The 17,612-nt window shown below is 44.8% G+C and overlaps 1 protein-coding gene across 3 annotated transcripts in view; it reads left to right on the forward strand.

Moving 5' to 3' along the window:
• The window catches only part of stat4 (signal transducer and activator of transcription 4), a 194,721-nt gene that overhangs the window by 149,293 nt on the left and 27,816 nt on the right, over nt 1-17,612 (forward strand). For all 3 annotated transcript variants that reach the window (XM_084310003.1, XM_084310001.1, XM_084310002.1), the window contains 4 exons: nt 3,454-3,547; nt 9,607-9,651; nt 14,949-15,032; nt 17,383-17,481. In XM_084310003.1, the coding sequence (XP_084166129.1) occupies nt 3,454-3,547; nt 9,607-9,651; nt 14,949-15,032; nt 17,383-17,481 (322 nt within the window). The remainder of the gene's footprint in view (nt 1-3,453; nt 3,548-9,606; nt 9,652-14,948; nt 15,033-17,382; nt 17,482-17,612) is intronic.

Below are 17,612 nucleotides of genomic sequence, written 5' to 3' on the forward strand. Positions count from 1 at the left end.
GACAGAGACAGAGACAGAGAGAGACAGAGAGAGAGAGAGAGACACGGAGCATAAAGTTATCTCTCCACTGCTTCCCCCGCGCGGTCCAGGTTGTGTGTGTAAATGCGTGTGTGCCACTGCTTCCCCGCGCGGTCCAGGTTGTGTGTGTAAATACACGTGTGCCACTGCTTCCCGCGCGGTCCAGGTTGTGTGTGTAAATGCGTGTGTGCCACTGCTTCCCTGCGCACGGTGTTTCCCCGACAGAAGCTCCTGTCTCTCTCTCCCTCTCTCTCTCTCTCCCTCTCTCTGCTCTCTCTCTCTCGCTCGCTCATTCTCTGCTTCGCTCTGTTTGAGGAAGTGAAGATATTTCCACTCGCTCTGCTGTCGCTGTCAACCATAGAGGGGCCATTAGTTATGCAAATCAGTGCTATATTCACGTCAGCAATACCGTCAAATCAGAACAGCTTAGTTGAGTGAGGGAAGATCTTGTGAACTCGAGACTAGACTGATGAGTCAATATGATAATTAACGACACAGACCACATTGATATAATCCCCAATTGCTAGGATACAATGCTAAACACTGGAAAAGGCCATTCATAATGCATGGGACCTTTAACAAAAATCTTTACTGATCTTAATACTTCAAATAGAAATACTTACAAAGTATTTTAAACAGACAACATTCAGTTTGTCATAAGTTGTCAAATGAAACCTCTATCTTTTCAGAATAAACAAAAGTGTGTTTGAAATTATACAGTAGGTTAGCACAACTTCTGTGGGCCCGTGGGTGATGGAAAACCGAAAACTACCATTTACAATCCAAGACCAAAAGAAACGTATGTACAAAAATGCAGTTGTAGCTGGTCCATCAAAGTCTCTCCGACGATTAAACCCATTTGCGTCTTGTAAGGCGTCCATTTGGATCAAGGAAATAGCTTTCTGCACTCGTCAAACTCCATTGTAGTGGATCAGAAGTAGGGGAAAGTTACCTGAAGTGACGTCACAGCCCTGATAGCGTCTGATAAGCTTTTTCATTGGCTCCATACATGCTATTCGTGCGTGGACCTTTTTAACCCTTTCTGAGTGGAATTTCCGGCGTCAAATGGAAAAATATAAATAATGAAATTAGATACCAATGACTACCCATAATTGAAGAGTATGGTTTAACCTGCAAGTGGGCCTTTAAGTTTATTTCAGGTGCAATGTTGCACTGAAGAATCTAAAACCACCCATCAACTTATTCATCTATTGATTTGTTTTTTTATGGATAAATTGCACATCAAACATTAGTTTATTTGTTTAACACATTAAGCTGGTAAATGCCTATTTCCATTGGGGTACACAGACATTTTTAGAATCAGGAAGAGACTAGAACAGAAACAGCATCAAGACCAGTGATGCCACAGATTACTTGTAAAAGTAATCTGATTACTGATTACTGATTACTCATTTAAAAAGTAATCTAAGTTACTTTACTGATTACTTGATTATCAGAGTAACTTAGTTACTTTGAAAGTAACTAGGTTACGAAGTCGTCGTCGTTCCCCCAACAGTTTTTTTTAAACGCTTTATTGAAAGTGCATAAATAGTTTTTAACTTGTTTCTCTGCACATAACGTAAATTGTTAAACTAGTGCTTCAGCTTCTGTACCATCAAGTATGGTAAAGCAACAGTCTATGATGCTCACAGCATTAGAGCAGCCAGCCAGTGGTTTTACAAAACCAGTGTATCACATCTAACAAATGCAGGCTGAACTATTCAATTATATCAACTGTAACTATTAAATTGTTTTTATAAATGTCTCTCTATAAACATACAATCAGTCTCTCTTTAACATGTAAATTAACTGTAAATCTGGCAAATAAGAGCTTTTGCTCTGCCACCATCAACCCTCCTGTACCTAGTCGAAGCGTCGGCTAGTGTTGTGATTCCAGATGCTTTCAATGCAATTGGATGTGCTGTTTTTAGCGGTAGACAGTATTTTGTTTCCTCCGCATATGAATGTTTTTTTCACCCGGCTTAGCTGACACAAACGTGAAGTAGTGACTGAGGCTACGTTTAGACGAGCGTTTTGGGATGGAAGTCTGAACAGAAACCGCAAAAGTCATCTTGCGGTTTCACTTTTAATTTTGCCAAGCGTTTTGGGGTGGAATTCTCCGACGACGGAGCCCTGCTGTCACACGATTGGCGCATATGTCACATGACGTGCTGTGAAGACCCACCCTACTCTGCCTCTGATTCGCAGACTGTGGATGGGGAATGTGATTGGACCAAAGCAGAGTCACTCACAGACAGAGGGTCCAGTCACGCCGCGGGACACATTCTTGTATTTAACCCTTTCACTGCCACACCACGTCACTCCCAAATAAGAAAAACAGCTCAAAATGTATTTTTGACTGTCGAAAACGAAATAAAATACTGCATTCCGCCTGCATTATGAATTTATGATGAGATAGTAACGAAATAGTAACGCACAGCCACTTGGACAAATAACTGCAATCAGATTACTGGCTTTTAAAGATGAACGCGTTAGATTACTATTTTCGGGGAAAAGTAATCAGATTACAATAACGCGTTACTTAGTAATGCGTTACTGGCATCACTGATCAAGACACACAACTTTACACCAGCAGTTAAAACAATTTAGCAAGAAATTAGACACAAAATATATAGGTACTCAATTTGATGATGGGTTTAGGTTATTGGAGATTGTAGTGGATTACTGTAATTGAACATAATTCAAACATATAGCATTCTGTCTTTGCGCAATGTGGGTGAGTGATTAAAATAGTTTTAATTGTTAAAAACATTAGAGGCATGTTTCATCAAACATAGTGAAGATAACATTTTTAAAATGGGTTTTACTTAGGGATGCTCGATATTGGCTTTTTTACCTATACCGATATCAACCGATACCGATATATGCAGGGTTCCCCCCCCAAAAAATGGAATAATTTCATTAACATTACATATCTCTTGTTGTGGAATGAACACAACATTATGCATACTTTTGACAATAAATAAAATCAGAATTTGTTCTTACTTGCTTGCCTGGGTAAATAAAGGTTATAGAAATGTAAAAAATTAAAAAAATTGAAAACCGATACCGATATTTTCCGATATCACATTTTAATGCCAATATCGGCAGATAATATCGGTAGGCCGATAATATCGGACATCCCTAGATTTTCTCCATTTACTCCACCACTTTATTGTATTACTCCACCACTTTATTGTATTACTCCACCACTTTATTGTATTATCTGTCTGTTAATGTCTGTCCGCTAATGTCGCACCAATAATTTCCAAAGCAAATTCTCTTTGACTCTTGAGATTATCTGGGAGAGCATTCCAGTCTCTAATGGTACTGAAAGTAAAGCAACTGCATACAAAATACATTTTGTGTTTTAGCTAATTTTAATTCACCACGGTAGCTAATGTTAGCTTATTCTGTTATTGTCCTGATGCTCAGAAGTCGTCAGTTTTTCATCATCACCAACAACACTAAAGTGATGGATGTTGAGGAATCCTCCAATGACTGCCTTTCAGCGGACTTCAAACATCTGGTAACCCCCACCTTCGCTGGCCATACATGAAGTGATCTCTCAGTCTTCAACTGTAACGGGGCAAAAAAATTTGGGGGTTAAAACACAACATGAATTCAGATTTTTATCACATTCATAAACGTTACATGGCACATTCAGGTATGGCAATGGCATCTACGTTTGCCATTTATTTAGAAATGTCACTCAATAAATTGATGTACAGTTCTGCTTGTGTCAGAGGACATAAGTAATATATGAACATGAAATGAAAGCTGACATACAGTAAGGCTTGAATAGGAATTCATGAATACGCCATGTGCCTGTTATGAAAATTTTATTCAGGTGTTATAAATTGGAGTGATCAAGTGAAGTGTTACCCTTTTTCATGTCAATCAAATACTTCTGTAAAATTATTATAGCTCAGATCTCAGATATTGCCTCTAAATATTAATAATATGTAATATTTCCGTGAACTACATCTAGTTTGCCTTACAGTATAATGTAGTTAAAGTTTTGTTTCATAATCTTAAGGTTTACACAAGAACAACAAAACCTTAACTACAGTATAACGACACGAGTTATGAGTACTGGCTAAGCGTCCCGCTCTTAAGCCATACCGAGATATACCTCATCTCATGTACCTAGTGTACTCCATCAACGAATAAAACCAATACACCCAGCACCTGCCAGGCCCCGCCCTACTGCCGTACTATATAGTACTAGGCGTGTCCACCACTCACTCTTCCTCGGAAAATCGTTTCCAAAGAAAAGTTTCCCCAAGGGAACTCAGGGCACGCTAAGAGCGGGACGCTTAGCCAGTACTCATATAACTAGGTTATATACATAACCTGTCGTTATATATTCGTACTGGCATCGCGTAAGTATGAGGACCCGTAAGCCCACATCAGGGGGGAGGGGAGTCCCGTCACCCCATCCTTCCTAATGAAGAGGGGGCGGCAGTCAACTCCACCCGAGTGCGAACAAGAGGGAACTAGAACCTCTTGAACACACAGCACAGGCGGAACCACGTGTGACACAACACATTGTGGCCCACACCCACACACTCCTGCTACCCCACCAAAGGACGGGAAGCAGGAGAGGCCACAGACCTCAGAACCGCCTGGGAGACAGAACCCCCGGTCATGTCCATGAGGTAAAACCTTACGAAGGGACCCGGGGAGGACCATGAAGCTGCAGCACAGATGTCCTCCACCGAGGCCCCACCCAGCAGAGCGGCAGAGGCTGCCACCCCATGAGTGGAGTGCGCCCTGACGCCCCCAGGGGGAGCTAGCCCGGCCAACGTGTAGCAAAGGGAAATGCCCTCGCACAACCAATGGGACAGGCGCTGTTTCGACAGTGCCTTACCAGCACGAGAGCCACCGTAACAGACAAAGAGCTGATCGGTAGCCCTGAGGCCCTGAGTACGGCTGAGGTAAACCCCCAAAGCCCGGACCGGACATGACTCAGCGGACATGACTAGCGTGAGGAGGCGGATGAAACACCTGAACCATAATATCCCTGGAGTGGAAAACACTCCGGATATTTTTAGGCACGAAGGCTGGATTAGGCCGCAGAGTGGCACCGCTATCGGAACGAAAAGACAGGCACTCTGGCCGTACCGAGAGAGCACAAAGCACACCCACGCGTTTTAGCGGAGGTGATGGCCAGCAAGAACACAGTCTTGAACGACAGCCGTTCCAACAGCACTTGCTCAAGAGGCTCAAATGGGGCCAAGGACAACCGACGAGGACCAATTGAAGATCCCAGCTCGGAGCCAAAGAGCGTTTCACCGGCTTAAGGCGTCGAACGCCAAGCAGGAAACGCTTCACAAGAGGGTGGCCTTACACCACTCTTGGAAAATACGCCACCTACCCACGTAACCCGCGATAGTGGAGGGAGCATGCACGTTCCCGATGGTACCAACCACAGAAGGATCCATCCTCTCCAGACTCACCCTCTCACCAGCCAACCCACCAGCAGCTGGCCCAGCACAGGGAACTAACACAGAGACCTGTGCGCTTGAGAGAGGGCCCGCGATGACCAAGGAACAGGCCATGACGGGATACCAAGAGCTGGATCAGGACCGGGAACCACACAGCTGCGCCCCGGTCCGGCGCAATCAGGATCAAGGACCTGCGCTCCTCAACGTACCCGCCCCAACAACTGACCTAACAGATGTATGGGGGAAAGAATCCCAGGCGGCACGGCATCGGTCCCAGACCTGCCTGACTATGTCCGGACGTAATCCCCACCCGTCAGGGTGAGGACCGCCCCGCGACATTACACCTGTACCCACATTCACCCTGCCGGGGATGTGGAGAGCCCTCAGGCTGCGCAGATGGAGAACGCCCATAGCCAGCCGCCCGCCGCCCGGTGCAGAAGGGGGGAGCGTACTCCTCCCTGTCTGTCGATATACGACACTGACGTCGTATTGTCCGTCCTGATCAACACCGTTTGAGGACCAGAAGGACCGCTTTCAATACCAACACATTGAACGTAGCGCAGACCGGGCAGCATGGCTTGCCAGCTGCCCCCTACTGCGTTGGCCCGACGCGTCTCCAGCGAGGGAGGCGTCGGTGAAAAACGTGACGTGTGACAGCCTACTGCCCATGGGGACCCCCCTGGTGAGAACCCCAGGCCCTCCCCAGGGGCGAGGTCCCCCAGTACTGACACGGGAACCTTAGCCGCTTCCACTTGCCTCTCACCGGGTCTATTTCCATACTGGAAAACCCACCTCCGTAACCCCCTCCTGGGGTGAAGAGGAGGCCAAGAGGGACCACGGAATGAGCAGATGCCATCATACCGAGCAGGCGTATCACGGACAGCGCCGTAACCGTCCTAGGACGGAACCTCCCGAGCGTGTCGACAACAAGCTCTGAGAGGGATGCCCATAGCACTCCACCCGTTGACTGGGAAGAGGAGTACTCTACTTCCAGTCTACAGCAAACCCCAGGCTGGTAGGAACCTGCCTGGTACGAGACCTGACGATCCACCTTGACCGTCAAGGACCAGAACGTCGTCAGGGCAGAATACACTTCGTAACCCCTGACGACGCAGAGGCCCCAGCGCGGCCTCCACGCACTTGGTGAAGATGCGGGGAGCCAGAGAAAAGCCGAACGGCAGCCTCTGGTACTCATACGCTAACCCTGCAAAGGAAGCGTAGGTAAGCCCTAGGATGGAAGATCGGGGATGCGAATACGCATCCTACAGGTCTATGGAGGAGAACCAGACCCCCACCTGACAGTGTTCAACAGGTAGGAGACGATCCAAAAAATGTTGAACCTTCCCATGGGACAGGTCCAGCATGGGTCTGACACCCCCCCTCCCGATTTCTCAGGCACCAGAGAACACCGGGAGGAAAACGCCACGACGATGGCTTGCTTCGTCCACAGAGATTGGATCTCGTTGACCAGAGCTGTCACTGCTGGTGACCCTGACAATAGGGTCTGTACCAAACCCGAAAACGGGTGGGGTTGTGTAAATACAAGTCCCCGCCTCAGCGTTCTCTCCATCCACCTCGACATATGGTACTGCTGTAGCCATATGTGATGACACTCCCAACGCACCCGCCGCCATGTGGCGCAGGTCCGCTAGGAACTGTAGATAGGTGGCCCGGTCCCACCCGCTCTGCGTAGCCAACCCTGGACCCGTGCGAGCAGAGCGTTCCGTGTCGGGACATCTGACCCTGACACTACCCACGAGGCAATCGCACCCAAGGGGGGACCCCGACAGAAAGGGCCGGTTTGATACGGGGGAAGCTGACATCAGTTCCAGGTGACAAAAGCTCCCCCACTGAACACCCCTCCAGAACATGCTGAGGAGTTGTTCTGCAGCCGGACATGCAAGGTGTGAGGCCCCCATGGGTTCCTACACACCGTAGCCCTGCAGTGATATTACTACCACCCAAATCACGCGCGCCTGCGAGACCACTGCCAATCTTTCAGGAGTGGGAGGCACCAACATGATACCTGGCCTGGCGAAGGCGAGGTCGGGGAAGCCTGCACTGTGTGCCTCAAAAAGGTTTCGAGCCCCCCTGCTGACAACACTTATAGTTGACAGACGTAACACCAGGCTCAACCAAACACAGCTTATGGTGTGGGAGCCGCTTGACAGCACAACAACATTCTCACGGACAGACCCAGGCTCAGCCATCAACTGGGTGTCAGCCCCTGTCCCCATGAGAAGCGAAAAGTGGGGCCGCACGCGCTTCAACGAAGGCACGCGGCCCGCAGCCAAAGGAAACAATCAGAGCCCCTTTTCCGCTGGTGTTGGGGGAGGGAGTGATTGGAGAGCGGGCTGTTCGCGGCAGGACGGCGACGGCTTGTATATTCCAAGCCGAGCTCATCCAACATGGCCGATCCCTCGGCCGCCAAGGCTGTCGGCCTTGTGGACACCTGTCGAATCAACGCCCAGAATACCTCTGGCGGGGAAAAATGGCCGCCTGTCGAGGGCCTCGTCATCGCCGCTGACGAGGCCGTGCTCTCTCTTCTTCTGGCTGCGAGGTGTGAGGCGGTGTGCGGCCTAGGACAATACCACCCGCGCTCCAGCAGAAGACCAAGATCCTCTGCGGAGAGTGGAGCCCTGAGCGGTTATAGCTTGCGGCTAGGTCAAAGCTAATAACGTCAACAACCTTGCGCGATGTGTCGACGTCGGCTGGCCCTCAAGGCCCCGCCACCAGACATCATTTTTTGATAGAAAAAACAGCAATTCGAACACAGTTACTAATCGCTGCCAATTCCATACCGTGGCGGTACAGGCTTTAGCAGCCCACCAGCCACTCGCCGGGCCGACCCACCTCATGGCGTCGGCCGGGCGGGGCACTGTTTCAACATGTCAAAAGCAAAGGACTGATGCTAACACGGAGCACCAGTGGTGGTTGCAACCAGCAACCTCCACTGTGGTGTGCACCATGAAGGGGTTAATGAATAAATTAACTAACACCACGAATATACTGTAGAATGGGCAAGCCCATGCACACAACGTTAAAGGGATGCGGACCAGAGAGAACCCGCATTCATTCATAATATTCACAACAGCACACCAGCCCTAGACCTCAGCCCATTTACCCATGAAAGGTAAACAAAGCCCCCCCCCGCAATACTCCCCCAGTAGACACCGATTGACCGTCAGCATGAATGGTTGAGAGGAGGGAAGACTGTAGTATAGACAGACATTCCCGTAGCAGAGAGACAGAACAGAAACAGTAGCCCAATATAGCATAGTGTTAGCCGCGCGCTCCAGGATAACGGGGAAAACAACAACGTTTACCCAGATATCCCGCTGCTTGCACCAATACACAACTCGGTTGTCTCTCGGGACAACTCGAGCACATCACAAACGCCAGCATTGTCATGCCTAGTGACATCCGACAGCGGGGAACAGTAGAACAGTGACCCAGCATTTATAGCATTTAGTATTAGCAGCGCGCTCCAGGACAGCCTGGGAAACGTCTACCTCAGAGGGACGTTTACCCAAACACCCTGCCCCTGGCGCAATATACAACTCACAACAAGCAGCATTTACTAACATCAGCGATAATGCCTAGTGGTGCAAGTCCTACCTTGTGCGAGGTAGCTCGATAGCTACACCTCACACGCTGTCCCTCTGTCTGCTGTCAACAAGACAAGGAGACTACAGAACTCGACGCTGAAATGCATCGAAATGCATCCCGCTGCAGAGTCGCAGAACCCATATGAGCGCCGCCAGAACATGCCGCGAAGATTTCAGGGGTAGGCAAATCTTCGGTAAGCACTCAACCTAATTTCTCTAAACTTTTCATATCAACTAGTTGCATAGGGTGTCATGCATCCGCTATGATGGAAACGAAAATAGAGGAAGAGTGAGTGGTGGCCACGCCTAGTACTATATAGTACGGCAGTAGGGCGGGGCCTGGCAGGTGCTGGGTGTATTGGTTTTATTCGTTGATGGAGTACACTAGGTACATGAGATGAGGTATATCTCGGTATGGCTTAAGAGCGGGACGCGATGCCAGTACGAATATATAACAACCTTGTCAGTGTTGTGAGGCATCGGTTGTTTAGTGTCAATTTCTAACTCTACATTCACTTTGTGTCTTTTAGCAGCTCAAAGAGAAGAAATACATAAACGGCACGAAGGGAAACGAGGTGAGAAGAGGTTACAATTCTAATCAGTTTGACTTTCAGTTTGAGTTTGAGTTTTAATTGTAACACTATATACATACGGTATGTGACAAGTGTGTACAATAGTAGATTGCACAAATTGAAGGAATGAAATATGAGATATGAGAGAATGGAATGAGATAAATAACTACAGCACCATATACATGTATGAAAAAGGGATTTGTGTGAAAAAGTTAAGTTAAGTATATAAAGTATACAACAGTCCAGGTTCAATAGCTGCAGTCGTGGTTTGATTTTTCATTTTTTTTTTTCAGTTATATGACTATTGAATAATGTTGTATAATGTATAATTATGTTGACTATTGAGCAATGTAGTCCACTAGATGAATCATAAAAAAGAAGGAAGGGGGGGGGGGGCAGGTGCAATAATACATAATATGATTGGGTAGTTGTTCCTTTCAACTTCTTGGGCTTTTCATATGAGACCTTAATGATGTTTAATACATATAAGTAAAAGTAAAGGAGCATTTGAATAGGACTACTCAGGTAGCTGTGCCATGCTCCTCCTCCTGGACCTCTCTGCCGCGTTCGACACGGTCGACCATTCCACCCTGGTCGATCGTCTCGAACACAGGCTAGGTATTGGGGGGTCTGCCCTAAACTGGTTCGCATCCTACTTGAGCGGCCGCTCCTTTTCGGTCAGTTTGGGTGGACACTCCTCCCCCACAGCTAGTCTACCGTATGGGGTCCCCCAAGGTTCCATCCTGGCCCCCATATTCTTCTCCATCTACATGCTCCCCCTGGCCGAAATCATCCAGAAACACAACATTTCATATCACTTTTATGCCGATGACTCCCAAATCTACCTTCCCCTCAACCCCTCTGACACAGCTAACCTAGACTCTCTTAAAAACTGTCTTAGGGACATAAAAAGCTGGATGGCCCTCAACTTCTTACAGCTAAATGAAAATAAAACAGAGATCATTTTGATTGGCCCCCACTCGTCCACCAAAACACTCTCCAACAACCTAGGACAACTCTCCACCCACCTCAAACCCCACGTCAAGAGCCTGGGTGTAATCTTTGACCCAGAGCTCAAATTCGACCGGCAGGTAAATGCCGTAGTCAAGTCATGCTTCTTCCAACTCCGCAACATCAGTCAAATAAAACCAATCCTTTCACCCGTCGACCTGGTAACAGTAGTCAATGCATTCATCACATCACGCCTTGACTACTGCAATGCCCTCTACACCGGCATCAGTCAGGCAGCCATGTCCCGCCTCAAAATGGTCCAGCACTCTGCAGCTAGGTTCCTTACCGGCACCAGAAAGAGAGAGCACATCACACCAGTCCTAGCCTCCCTACACTGGCTCCCAGTCCCACTTAGAATAGATTTCAAAATCCTCCTCCTCACCTTCAAGGCACTATCGGGTGCAGCACCCCTATACATCACCGAGCTCATCACCCCCTACGCAGCACCCAGGTCACTAAGATCCTCCAACCAGGCTCGGCTGGTCCCCCCCCCCCCCACCCCCCGCACCAGACTAAAAAAGAGAGGCGATCGCTCCTTCAAGGCCGTAGCCCCCAAACTATGGAACCAGCTTCCCCTGGAGATTCGATCTGCCCCTACGCTGGAGACATTTAAGGCCCGTTTAAAAACCCACTTTTATTCCCTAGCCTTCGATTAATCCTGATTCTCCCACACCCTAACCCACACACTCCCATGCAATTTGATCCTGCCCCCTCCCTCTTGTATCTCTTCTTGTGTTCCTCTGTCCCTGGTGTGCTATACTGTACTTTGTGCTCCCCTTTCCGCTTGTCCATATTTCTTTTATGTACTGTCCTGTCCTGTTGTGCCTTTTTGTATTTGTGTATTTTATAGGACATTGATTTTATGCTTTGACTGTACTGTACAGCACTTTGGTTGGCTCTCGAGCTTTTAAATGTGCTCTATAAATAAATTACTTGACTTGGTTCCTTCATCTAATAGTTTAGAATAATAATAATAATAATAATAATAATAATAATAATAATAATAATAATAATAATAATAATAATAATAATAATAATAATAATAATAATAATAATAATAATAATAATAATGGATTGGATTTATATAGCGCTCTTCTCTGACTGACTGTTGCTCTGACTCAGAGCGCTTCACAGAGTCCATTATTCGTTCATACACAGTCATACCGGTGGTGGTAAGCTACAATTGCAGCCAGAGCTGCCCTGAGGCAGACTCACGGAAGCGTGGCGAATAATCAACGCCTACGGCCCCTCCGACCACCACCAACATTCATTCACATGCATACACATTCATACGAGGCAAGTAGGTTAAGTGTCTTGCCCAAGGACACAACGGCAATGGGATGGACATGGGCTTGAGCGGGATTCGAACCACCAACCCTTCGATCATTGGACGCCCCGCTCTACCCCTGAGCCACGCCGCCCCACAACACCTTGCATGGGGTGGTTAGGTGGCATAGCGGAGATTGCGTTCGTCACCAACCCCGGAGCTGTGAGCTGGATTCGCCTGTTCGAATCCAGCTCACAGCTCCGGGGTTGTCACCAGCTTGGCTGGCCGTTCACACTAATACAATTGGCTGTATTAGAGGGTGGGAGAAGCTGGCGGGGTGGGTCCGGGTCGTTGTAAACAGCGACTCCTACAGTTCGGTCGGGGCGCCTGCTAATCGCGGATAGGACCTGAGTGGGATAGTATGATCCTTCCACACGCTACGCCCTCTCAGGGAGGATCCGCGCTGCCAGGTGAAAAGAAGCGGTTGATTGGCTGGACGTGTGTCGGAGGAAGCACGTGATAGCCTCCACTCTCCCAGATGATCTGACTGTGGGGGGTAAGTGCGCAGCGACCAGGAAGGGGACTGGGAATTGGCATACGACTAACATTGGGATGGGAGAAAATCGGAGGAAAAATGGAGGGGGAAAAAGATCAATAAAAAAAAACAGGGTTCGTACGGGTGCTGGAAATCCTTGAAAATGCTTGTATTTCAATGTGCTGTTTTCAAGGTTTTAAATGTGCTTGCATTGTGTATAAAGTGCTGGAAAGTTATTGAAATTGTAATTGCACTTTATACTTTCATAATAAATCGCTATCTGACTGAATAGTTTGGTTTTTAGATAAAGAAATAAAATAAGTCGGAGCGACTCGAGCAAGCCTAATTGCATTCGCCTTTCACGCAAAATGAAATGTGGCTGGACTCGACCTGTAGTGTTTTTTTTTTTACCTATGTCATCTGAGAACAGCGTGTGTGTGTGTGGCCTACATGCTGGGAGGCTGTCGTTTTAATGAGCTCTGGCTTGGAGATATAAAATATAATTCATGGTTAAAAAGAGGACATCCCAGAGTAGCCGTGTGCAAAATATGCAGAAAGGACTTGCAGATTTTTACCATGGGGGAGAGTGCACTTTCGAGCCACATGAAAGGTGAGCCAATGAGCCATGGGTGTTATTAACGTGTCTCGGCCTGGCTCGCCAGGTACTACTAAGTTCGAGACTACAAGTGCTCCACACCTGTCTCCGTAAATGTTCGTTATAAAAATACCACTTCAATAATCGAAATAGTCAAGTAACAGGCAGAATACACTATTGGAATTACAAACTCGTGTTTACCGGACTCTGTTTTTCACCGCAATGTTTTGAAATAGGCAGCATGTAGCCTAGCCTAACGTTAGCTAATTCCCTTCCATGTATTTCAAAACACGAAAACTTGTGTATTGAAATGGTATTTAATTTTTATAACGGAACATTTACGGAGACTGGTGTGGAACTGGTGTGGGGCACTTGTAGTCTGGAACGCAGTAACGTACTGTATATGTGTATGTCATGTATGTCATAAATGTTATGATGAATTGAAAATGGGGGACCCTGATGTAAACAAGACGAAAGTATTTCTCTGGTCTGCATCCCCTTAACAATTGTGTGTATTGAGCCGTAGTGTACTGTACGTTTTCAATCAATCAATCAAACGTGACGAGCCAGGCCAATTTTAGCATGTTAATTTATGGAATATGCAATCTAACAGCTAACGTGAACTTTACAGTAAATTACATGGATAATAATGTTAAGGTAGTTAGTTAATTCCTGTAGGTACTAGGTAGGCCATCATTAGGCTCTAAAATCCATAGGCAGTAGCCTTAGCCTATAAATGAAAATGAAATATAAATGTTTTATACATACCGGTACATACATAAGGCTCAAGGAGCTGATTGACTGCCTACCTCAAAGTCTGTTCTCTTATTTTGCAAATTTTCAGTAAATATTTGATTGAAATTGAAGTTTTATCTGGTGATTATTTGAGTGATTGTTTACCTACAGGAATGAACTAACTACCTTAACATTATTATCCATGTAATTTACTGTAAAGTTCACGTTAGCTGTTAGATTGCATATTCCATAAATTAACATGCTAAAATTGGCCTGGCTCGTCACGTTTGATTGATTGATTGAAAACTTTATTAACAGATTGCAGAATGGGTACAATACAGTACGGCTCAATACACACAATTGTTAAGGGAATGCAGACCAGAGAAATACTTTTGTCTTGTTTACATCAGGGTCCCCCATGTTCAATTCATCATGACATTTATGACATACACAACGACATACAGATATACAGTACGTTACTGCATAACACATCGGCTCAGCCAGGTTATATATGATGCCAAGTCTACATCATTTTGGTTGTTTATAGCACAATAACATCTGATTTAATGTGATGGAAGAAGTGAAATAATCATTTTGAGTAAATATTTAATTTACCACAGCCGCATAAGATGCTGGAAAATCTTGAAAATGCACCTTGAAAATGCTTGAAAAGTGCTTGCATTTTGCCTTGGAAAAGGTGTACAAACCCTGAAAAAAAAAGAAGTTACCTTGCATAACTTTGATGGACCCTTATAGTCTGCAGTGAAGTAATTGTCTAATGTGCTATTTGTGCTATATTTTCACATTGCCAGTGTTTGTCAGTATTGGTAAATTCGCAGTAATAGGAGCTTTGCCAGTTTGTCAGAAAACAAATGAAAACATATACATGTAAAACCTTCCTGCAATGTTTGAGCGAAGCTGTTTTTATTTTATTTATTTATTTATTTATTTATTTATTTATTTATTTATTTATTTATTTATTTATTTATTTATTTATTTATTTATTTATTTATTTATTTATTTATTTATTTATTTATTTATTTATTTATTTAAATAGATTTCCTTTATACTAAGGTTATTGTGAAATTGAATATGAACTAAACAACAACAACAAAATATTGTAAAGTCCAAGTGTTCTTTGTATTTTTTTTTTCTAGGGTCTTCTCTCAGTTACAGAGGAGCTTCATTATCTCAGTTTTGAGGCTCATTTTACTGTGCAAGGCATCACCATCGATCTGGAGGTTAGTCATCACAGGAACAAAATTCTACTGCACACACGTCACATCATCACCATGTACTCTGTGTACAAGCACAGGCACGTTCACGTCAGGGTTGAGGTTCTGTGTACAAGCACAGGCATGTTCACGTCAGGGTTGAGGTTATGTGTACAAGCACAGGCATGTTCACGTCAGGGTTGAGGTTCTGTGTACAAGCACAGGCATGTTCACATCAGGATTGAGGTTCTGTGTACAAGCACAGGCATGTTCACGTCGGGGTTGAGGTTCTGTGTACAAGCACAGGCATGTTCACGTCAGGGTTGAGGTTCTGTGTACAAGCACAGGCATGTTCACGGCAGGGTTGAGGTTCTGTGTACAAGCACAGGCATGTTCACGTCAGATTCATGTTCAATTCAATCCATTCAGGAAGTGGATTATCTCCACATTCAAATATGGAGGGGAAAAAAAGAATTGCATGAGAAGGTCAGAATATGTAACCTATAAATAAATCATTCAAAACAAATGTTCTATATCAGCAAATGAACAGCGGTTTTCGTTGACATTTTGAAGTTATGAGTAAAGGACTCAAACCCTGGTACAGATACAACAGCATAGGATAACTGCTTATCAGGTTGAATAATTGCTTATTAGGGCACTTTAATACAATATAGACGTCATGACCTTTTGACAGACAGGTGCTACTGACCGGGGTCCACTGACAGCCTCTGTAAAACAGCGGATCATCCCTGCTAGTTGTACTATTTTTTTTCTACAATAAACCTTCAATTGCATGTCAGTCCGCAGAAATGTCCTTCCTTTTGATTAAAGGTGCTATAGATCAGTGGTTCTCAACTGGTCTAGCCTCGGGACCCAACATTTTCCTTAGTCATTAAGTCGCGACCCAAAATTTTTAACCACTATGATTTATGTAAAAAAAAAATATTTGCAGTAATACGCAATCTTTCAAAACATGAAATAAACACAAAAAAGTGCAACAAAAGTGCAACTATTGCTAAAAACCCAATGAAATAAAAGAATAATACATAATATATGCTTCTTAGCAGATTTCTTAGCTTAACATAACAGACCTAAGTTTGGGGGAACTAATGGGATAACTGGGGTTGCAACAAAAGTGCAACTAGGGCTAAAAACCCAATGAAATTAAATAATAATAATAAATAATTATGCTTCTTAGCAGACTTCTTAGCTTAACATAACAGACCTAAGTTTGGGGGAACTAATGGGATAACTGGGATTGCAATAAAAGTGCAACTAGGGCTAAAAACCCAATGAAATAAAATAATAATAAATAAAATGCTTCTTAGCAGATTTCTTAGCTTAACATAACAGACCTACGTTTGGGGGAACTAATTGGATAACTGGGGTTGCCACAAAAGTGCAACTAGGGCTAAAAACCCAATGAAATTAAATAATAATAATAAATAATTATGCTTCTTAGCAGACTTCTTAGCTTAACATAACAGACCTAAGTTTGGGGGAACTAATGGGATAACTGGAATTGCAATAAAAGTGCAACTAGGGCTAAAAACCCAATGAAATAAAATAATAATAAATAAAATGCTTCTTAGCAGATTTCTTATCTTAACATAACAGACCTACGTTTGGGGGAACTAATGGGATAACTGGGGTTGCAACAAAAGTGCAACTAAGGGCTAAAAACACAATGAAATAAAATAATAATAATAAATAATATATCCTTCTTAGCAGACTTCTTAGCTTAACATGCAGGGAACGAATGGAATAACTGGGGATGATGTTTGCTCCTGACAAGAGTCTCAAAGTCTGGGGTGATGGTAGACAAAGCAACTCTGAGGTCATGCTCAATGTCCAATCTGTTCCTCCGCTTTGTCTTCAGCTGGACCAGAGCTGAGAAGCCACTTTCACAAAGATAGGTAGTGAAAAAAAGTAAAAAAAAAAAATTTTTTTTTTTTTTTTTTTTTTTTACACACATCCGCGACCCACTCAAAATGGCCCCGCGACCCACTTTTGGGTCGCGACCCACCAGTTGAGAAACACTGAGATAACATTCAGCCACTAGATGTTGCACTAGAGCACCAGCATGTTATTTATCAAATCAGGATACATACAAACATAAATTTTGGACCCGGAAAGATTTTTTAAATCAATAGCCTTTTGGGGGGAAAGCAATGTAGTTGCATTATAATTGTAATTGTAATTTTTTATTTTTTTTTAAAGGGTTACTCTACATAAAAAAGTAATAGGTTTTCATTATCAGTCGGAGAAAAGCGACAACAGTCATTGTAACATTGTGCTGCGTCATTGTCTTGCTGAGTCATTGTCTTGCTCAGTAATTTTTGTATATCGTTATGTGTGTACATGTGTGTTTTTTCAGACGTTCTCCCTTCCAATAGTGGTAATCTCCAATGTCTGCCAGCTGCCGGCTGGTTGGGCCTCTGTCATGTGGTTCAACCTCCTCACCGATGACCAGAGGGTGAGTAAACCCACTTCGTCTTGCACTCAGCAGAATCAGTGCACATTTGGATACTCCATACTCAACATACTTTGTAGATAGTCTCATGTGGAATTGTGTTTAAAACATGGGGGTGACACAAATAGAATTTT

Source organism: Notolepis coatsorum (assembly GCF_963971535.1).
Source record: "Notolepis coatsorum genome assembly, chromosome: 3".
Lineage (NCBI taxonomy): Eukaryota > Metazoa > Chordata > Actinopteri > Aulopiformes > Paralepididae > Notolepis > Notolepis coatsorum.